The 8,450-nt window shown below is 37.5% G+C and overlaps 1 protein-coding gene across 2 annotated transcripts; it reads left to right on the forward strand.

The window, feature by feature from the left end:
• The first annotated feature begins 1,204 nt into the window (after positions 1-1,204).
• LOC127647540 (protein arginine N-methyltransferase 1-like) lies at positions 1,205-8,217 on the forward strand. Of its 2 annotated transcripts, none has more exons than XM_052131830.1 (10): positions 1,205-1,293; positions 2,392-2,487; positions 2,639-2,794; positions 2,985-3,048; positions 4,554-4,696; positions 4,806-4,893; positions 5,003-5,118; positions 5,207-5,357; positions 5,457-5,578; positions 6,868-8,217. In XM_052131830.1, the coding sequence occupies exons 1-10, from the start codon at positions 1,267-1,269 to the stop codon at positions 6,949-6,951; spliced, it is 1,047 nt and encodes a 348-aa protein (XP_051987790.1). In that variant the 5' UTR covers positions 1,205-1,266; the 3' UTR covers positions 6,952-8,217. The 2 variants fall into 2 exon arrangements, with proteins under 2 accessions (XP_051987790.1, XP_051987791.1); XM_052131831.1 differs by having other exon boundaries at positions 1,213-1,293; positions 2,401-2,487.
• Positions 8,218-8,450: the final 233 nt, after the last annotated feature.

The raw sequence follows: 8,450 nt of genomic DNA on the forward strand, positions 1-8,450 counted from the left end.
TACTATCAATTAACGTGGACTAAACAATTGTTGTTGTTATTATTTGCCAAGAACAATTGGAATACTTACAGAATTTACATAGGCCTACTGAAAAAAGAACATTGCAACAAGAAAGGATAATCAGAATAAGAATCAGAATGAGCTTTATTGCCATGTATACTACACACACACACACAAAGAAATTGTCTTGGTGACAGGAGCTTCCAGTGCACAACAATACAGCAACAAAACAAAGATAATTTTTTTTTTTTTAGAAAAATAAAGAGCAAATAGAAAATATAAGTAGGCCTATATATAGAAATACACAATAAGACTAATATATATGTATATATATATCAATACTGATGGAAAATAAATAAACAGATACAATAATTAAAGGGAACCATCATAAGAGGTATATTATTATTATTATTATTATATTTATTTATTTATTTATAAACATATCTTTATTACGAGGATTAACCCCTTGAGATGAAGCATCTCGTTTTCGAGGGGGTCCTCCAGTACATCAAAGCAAAAAAAAAAAAAAAAAAAAAACGTATAACATATAAACGTATTCAATTGTGTTTGTTTTAAAAAAAATTTAAGACTGAAGAATTAGCAATAGCACTTTCTGTAACCGTTTGGGCCAATGAAAGTTGCGCTTCAAAAAGGGTGTAAAATGTTTATGTCCACACACTATACGATTTTCAATGTCGTCGGATTGCTGTTCTTTTCACACTACACAACTGTATGTCTCTTCAACTATCTTGAAGTTGCTGTGGTTTGCACATTACAAAGTATTTCACTTTGAAAGAATCCCCGAAACTCTTGTCTGGGCTCCAAACTACATTTCACAACAAAACACACATGAGAAGTGCTTGACAATGACTCGTTTGTGCTTTGTTTGTTTCAAATAATTGAATGCGTGTGTATGCGAATTTATTCTGACGCTTGATGAGACTGGGTTCAAGGAGCTGCTTCGGATGACACATCAAAACACATTTCACACTACAGGACTTGGAGTTGCAGACAGGTATAGATAGATATGTAAACTATTAAATATCTCTCGAAAGGAAAATCAGGGCTAAAATCGTGTAGCGTAAACTCAGCACAAGGTTGAGCCCATAGTGCAGATTTTCAAAAGAATGGGCGGAACTTGTAGGAAAACACGTGATTGCAGTCCAATCAGATATGTTATCCGTATCACAGAGGCCGGAACTGAACAAGTGTGTTTTACATGCTCTGTGCTGCAGTCGTGGTGGAAGCTAGTTCATCAGCATCGAAATGGCGGAGACGGCAGATGGAATGGAGGTAAGCTGGAGCCACTCAAGGCTATCGCGCTTTCAATATCAAATTGCGTGTTTCACTCGTCAGGGCCACCTTTATTTAAACCGTTTTGGTTTTCTAGGCTTAGTCGTTGAAGGAATTTGCTTGCTGCGTATGTAGTTGTCGTCAAGTGGTTAGAAATGTGCGCACACGCATCTTGAGCATCCATTTTAGCCCACCGATGACAATTCATTCATTTGTCCTCACGTGTCTGTTAGTGCTAATTGGCTAAAAATGAGAGTAGCTTCTAGTTTTAAATGTGAGGTAGAACCTTTTATAAAATACATTGTCTACATGTTAGCGAGTCCCTTGTTCAGTTTTCCTGATGGTCATTTAGAAAGCACGCTGGCTCACTAATAAGCTAAATCTGCTCGAATGCCTTATTGTTGCGCACAGACCGCATGGGATTAAACTCCTCAGCCTTTTGGACACAGACTAGTCTTTTACTGCTTATGACTTAGCTAACCGACCACGATGAATATTATCTTATTAGCCGAGATGCTGTAATTTACTTTTTTTTCTTAACTTTTTTTTTTTTTTCGACCACGTTTTTACCCACATGGATGAAATTCAGAAGTTTGAACAATTCCAAATTGTGTTAAATGATCACGTTAATATAAATAGTGTCGAATACGTCTCATAACTAACACTTTCATTTGCTTTGCAATAACTTAAAATTGTCAGGCTGAAGAAAGAACAGTTTGGTCCATTTAAAATGGTCCTAACTGGATTTTAATATGGCAATGCTGGTCTATGTTGCTTGAACATCATTTATAAGCCAGTTATTTTTGCATATAGGCCAACTTGACCAAAGTTGTCATTCATAATATAAGTACAATTTTCTCCCCAAAGCATGCTTGGCAAAAAAATGGTTTTACTTCTACATCTAAGCAACTGAACTGGAACAAACTGCTTTTTGTTGTATTCAGGTCGCCTTTATTGAAGGAATGGTCCTTTTTTTATTACTTTGTCTATTTAGCGTGATACATTTTTGATAATGCATTAGGTGTAATGGTTTCTTTACAGTATAATGAAATCATCCTGTTTGTTTGTGCACAATTTAATGTAATTTCCTCCCCTGAGGTGTCCCAGGGAGAGAGCTCAGTTAAGCCTGCAGCAGAAGACATGACCTCCAAGGACTACTACTTTGATTCTTATGCACACTTCGGTATCCATGAGGTACAGTCTTATTGGACCATTATGTCTGATGAATAATGGTAGCGCAGCATACACTATTCAGACTGTAAACCATTGTCAACACTGAACCCAGTATTTATAACTTATGAATAAGTCTATATTTATGACTTATGAAAATGTGTTCTTTCCACAGGAGATGCTGAAGGATGAGGTTCGCACTCTAACATACAGGAACTCCATGTTCCATAACAAGCATCTTTTCAAGGATAAGGTGGTGCTGGATGTTGGAAGTGGAACTGGCATCCTTTGTATGTTTGCAGCCAAAGCAGGGGCAAAGAAAGTTATTGGGGTGAGTGTGTTGACCCCACCCATTTTATGCAAATGGTCACCCCATTGTGTTCAACTGTGGGGTGTTTTGAGATGGATATTGAGTAGTTTGGTTGAATGTGATGCCTGCCCTGCTCATTTATTTGTACATTGATCATGCTGTGCTTTTGTCAGTTTCTTGAATATTCACACACTATTCATTGTTTCCTCAGATTGAGTGCAGCAGTATATCAGACTATGCTGTGAAAATTGTGAAGGCCAACAAGTTAGATCATGGTAAGCACCAATCAGAGCTTTTAACTTTCACATTGTTGTAAGTCATTAGCACTTGGGATGGGCATTTAAGTAATTTTGTAGTAGAGAACGCTAACCCACTACTCGAATACTCATATTAAAATGCGTGTTTAAAACACGTTTGTTTAATTCACAAACTTTACCATGCACGGTTTCAAAATAAGAACTCTTTTTGGGGGGAAAAAAATGAAATATGCATTCATTTGAGAGGGGGTGGAATTTAAAAATGACAGTAAAAAAACAAATTATGTTTTGAGTAAAAAGATGTCATGAGAGTAATGCAGGTCTGTGAGGGCTAATGCCTTGAAGCACCACCTACATTTCAGATCTCTATATTGTAATGGAATGTGATGGAGAAACAATTCTAGTGCTTGCTGCCACCTAGTGATCCTCCCTAATACATCAGACGAGTAACAGTCCGATAAAAAGTCCACTCAATGTGTTGTAATTTAATCAAAATGATAATACTTGATTGTAACCACAATTCTGACATCATGCACCTGCAGACAAATGTATTAATTATAAGGGCTACAAGAAAGGATAATCAGAATAAGAATCATAATACCTCACACATCATGTAATGCAATGAACAAAACAACGAGCATCTGGGAGAAGAGAAAGGGACTCAGCAAGAGATATTGTCGTGTGAAGTCTCTGATTGTAACTCAAAACTGGAGAGCTTTTATTCCAAAGCACACAGCCACAGGTGCCAATCAGTAGTCAATCAGGTTGATTCGGAACAGGTGCCACTACTCATCCTACAGGAGCAGAACAGAGAGACAAACATTTACACACCCAACATATTACAACAAGATGCGTTCTGGATTGTAACACCATGTCTTAAAATAAATGCTTGTGTAATGCATGATATTTGTGAGAAATATAAAAGAATAGGCTTCCACTCCTGTCCTTGTAAGGACTGCTTGCAAAGTTGGGCCAAAAAAAAAAAAGATTGAACAAAACAAAAAATAATCGCATACAATATTTATAAATTGTTTTTTGAGGGTTTTCTTGAGACTTTTTTTTTTTTTTTTTTGCAAATGGTCCACACTGTGTTAACGGTGATTTTTACATTTGTGTGTGAAAAATTTAAGGCGACATTGCAAAACTCCCAAGAACCAAATTCAAAAAGAGTAGAATTCAATAAAAATTTGAATATCACAAGTATTGCCACACTTTGGCTTCACAAGCACAGATGCCATTACGTCTCTCATCCAACACTCGTGTCCACAGCGCCGTCCAGTGGACTCAGTTGTAATTGCAAGATGTGAGAGATTCAGAGGGAAAACAGTGTAATTCAACACTGCTCACAGCAGGCAAGTGTAGAAAGGATAATGAATTTGTGATATTCGAGAAGTGTTTTTGATAATCTAGTAGCTGGTGCAGAATGAGTTTTTTTTTTTTTTTTTTTTTTTTGTGCACATCCCTATTAACAATGTTTTGGTAGATTTGACAATTTGGACATGTATCTTAATGTTTCTCTCCAGTTGTTACCATCATTAAGGGCAAGGTGGAGGAGGTGGAGCTTCCCGTGGAACGTGTAGACATTATCATATCTGAGTGGATGGGCTACTGTCTCTTCTATGAGTCCATGCTTAACACTGTCATTTATGCAAGGGACAAATGGCTGGTGGGTGAATGTTAACATCCTTGTGTTTGCCAAGCTATTTGATAAAGAAATTGTTCTTGCTGACCTTAATTCAGGCAGTGCTAATTTAGGTGATGTTTCTCTCTTTCAGAAACCTGATGGTCTGATTTTCCCTGACAGAGCTACGCTCTACGTCACTGCAATTGAAGACAGACAGTACAAGGACTACAAAATTCACTGTAAGTGTCGATCTAATAGCAGTCATTTAACATGCACTATTGAGGTATTTCAGTGCTTTTTTTTTTACCAATTGCACCCTTTTAATGGTTTCATGTTTGCTTTTATCAGGGTGGGACAATGTTTATGGCTTTGACATGTCCTGTATCAAGGAAGTGGCCATCAAGGAACCACTGGTGGATGTTGTTGACCCCAAGCAACTTGTTAGTACTGCCTGCCTCATTAAGGTTAGTTTCCTCTATTCCAAATGTGCTCTCACAGTAAGTTGTCTTATATATATATAAGTTCGATTTATCCTTTTTCTCTGTGCACTAGGAGGTGGACATCTACACAGTGAAGATTGAGGACTTATCCTTCACATCACCATTCTGCTTGCAGGTGAAGAGGAATGACTACATCCATGCACTGGTCACTTACTTCAACATAGAGTTCACTCGCTGCCACAAGAGGACTGGCTTCTCTACCAGTGAGTCTTACTCCCACACACACGTTGTTTTGTTACCATACAGTTTTCTCATGAGTGTTATGTGAGTGTCCAGTTAAAATGCAGTGTTATTTTCTTCAGGCCCAGAGTCTCCTTACACTCACTGGAAGCAGACAGTGTTCTACCTTGATGACTATCTGACTGTAAAGACTGGAGAGGAGATCTTTGGCACCATCAGCATGAAACCCAATGTCAAGAATAATGTAAGCCCCTTTATGTATTCAGCCACGGAGGGCCTGGGTTCAAATTAAGCTCTTTATTCACCTTGGATATTTGGGTATTACAGGAAAAGTACAAGCTAAATGTGTAGTTTTGGTAAGGGATAAACCAATACCCAAGTGTGCTTTCAAATATTTAAATGCACTACATGGAGGCAAAGAACCACAGGTGCAAAGTGGAATATTAAAAACTTTTAACGGACACTTGGTTATGGATTATCCTGCTTATACCTTGGTTGCTTGCCAGCATTGAATAGTTACTTTTTTTTCCCAAGGCAAATTGAATAATTATATCAATCTGCAGGAGGTTGTTAGATTTTAAATTCTGGCAGTTCATAATCAAGCTCCGATGTATTGTGATAAGATTACATTTGAAACCGAGATAGGAAATTGCGGTTCTGGTCTTGCGAGTTTAGTAAACTGCAAAAAGCTGTGTTTTATAGCTTTTATTCAGTCAGCCATGTTTGATCAAGCGGTGCCTTCTACTAGGTGTGTGCGGCACATGCTGAGCAGCGCAGCAATATAAGATCAAGTTAATCATATTACAATTCAGATTGTCTTGCCAGAAAGCTAAATGCTTATTTGATAGGTCCTGGTTTACTTCTATCCCACTCCATGACAAATGCAGCTGAATGTCAAACCATACTTTCCTTAAAAGGATAGTTGCTCAGCAGAGGCTTTGACGCCATCCATAGGACGAGGAAACCTCTCATCGACAATGTTGACAAAAGAATGCAGTTGCCGAATTGTCGTTTGGTCTCATTTAACATAACACGAGATCACATTAAACTGTAATGATGACGTGCAAGAGCAGCGCTGCAGTTCGCGTCTTGATTGAGGAGAGGAAGAATTACACTGCTCGCAGTCCAGATGCACACCAAACCTTCCAAACAGCTTCAGGTGATTTACATCGCAAAGTATGAGGGAATTATAATGCAAAAATACAGAAGCTAGGGCCCCCTAATAGTCAAGCGCGTCTGTATGTCTACGGCGAATTAACTGTAATGTTAATTTGACATTAGCCTAATAATTTAATACAATAATGAGGAAAACGAGCCAAATATCGTCTTGACGGTCAAAACCATCAGCTATTGGTGATCACTCTGACCATCATCGATCCTAGAGATCATCGTCTGTCGGCAAAACCCTAATGTGCATTTTTCTCTATAAATAAAATGTTCAGACAGTCTCCTTGCTGATTTTTGTATTTAATTTTGTATGTTGGTTTCATATAAACTCACTCATTGCTTTTTTTTTTTTCTTTCTCCCTCCAGAGAGATCTTGACTTTAATGTCGACATCGACTTCAAGGGTCAGCTTTGTGAGGTGTCCAAGACATCAGAGTACCGAATGCGCTAGATTCCTTTAGCATGTGTGTGATTGAGTGAGAGAGAGAGAGGCAAACCTGAGAGCAGTGCATGTTTGTGTGACCATGTTCTCTTTGTTTTCATGACAGCACGTGACAGACTTTTTTTAAATTTTTTTATTCTGTCTTGTGGTGTATTGTCGGATGAGTATTTGTGAGTTCTTGACCATTTTTTAATGAATGATTTAGTTTCATGTACTTCTATGCCAGAGGGGACTCAACATAGCATTTTTTTTTATTGTGCAATATATATATTTTTTTTTTTGTACAATTCCTTTTGGCCCAGTTTTTCAAAATTTTAGGTGTACCATTTAGCCTATGATCCCTAGGGTGCAAGCTTGCACACACATGACTGCATTCTTTTGCCTGTATGTCTGTTGGAAGTCAGTCACTTTGGCTGAATTGGAAGTGTATATGGCAACATACCATCCATCTTCTGTGTTTTGTTTGTTTTTTTCTTACATAAGAACAACAGTAGGAGTCTCCTGTGTGAGTTCCCCTACTATGTCAATGTGTCTGTGTTGGTTACTGTAAGAACTGTCAATCAGCTAATTTCACCTTATAAAGGAGCTCTGCCCTGTGATAAGTTAAATGAGCCCATGTTGGTTTGTATTTCTGCTCTACTTTTGTGTCCGATATGAAGAGTAGAGGATGTTGAGGCAGTTCTATTAGACCATCCGTAGAGGTGCCTCCCATTCCATTTTTGTCTTTGGAGGAAAGTTTTAATTCATCTAGTGTTATCATTTTATAATATTTTTGTTATACTTCTGTGGCAATGACACGGAGGATAATATTATATTATGGATGAGGCAACCTAGTAATCTACTGTGTAACTCATATATGGTGTTAATGAGCATTACTTTAGATCTGTTTACCTTTTAAATGTCACATTGAAAATTCATCCAGTGAATGACTTTGGTTTAGCTTATCTGATGCTTTTTTGCACTTAAAACAAGATTCTCAGACCTATAGTTTTATTCAGCTAAGGAAAACTTCAGACTAAATTCTTAATTTGGGTTTTTAGTGAATGATTATGCTTTTCCTGTGTTTGAGTAACTACATTGGCCTTTATTGTGACTTCATTTCTCATAAGTGTTGTGAAGTACTACAGTGTTTTGTCCAGGAGTGCGAGTTATCACATTTTGTTTAGCACTGGTGTGGGTTATTAACAGACAGGCATTTGTTCATTAGGAAGTGTTTTTTTTTTTTTCCTTTTTTGAAATAAAAACAATTTGGATCTTTACATGGTATGTTTTCAATGACCAAAAATGCAAACTTAATGATAACATCTAGGCATTTAACCAAATTATGTGTTTGGTGTGGAATTGGACTTGCAGTCCTATGACGTCTTCATTTGTGATCTTGAAAGAAAATGTACAAGGCTGTTGGATGTCTTAATTGACATTTTATCTATCAGAATAAAGTTGTAGGCTAATGCGTAGAGTTCACAAAACCACCGTGAGCGGGGTGGTCGCGTTGGATTTTCGGCTCT

Source organism: Xyrauchen texanus, chromosome 8, assembly GCF_025860055.1.
Source record: "Xyrauchen texanus isolate HMW12.3.18 chromosome 8, RBS_HiC_50CHRs, whole genome shotgun sequence".
Lineage (NCBI taxonomy): Eukaryota > Metazoa > Chordata > Actinopteri > Cypriniformes > Catostomidae > Xyrauchen > Xyrauchen texanus.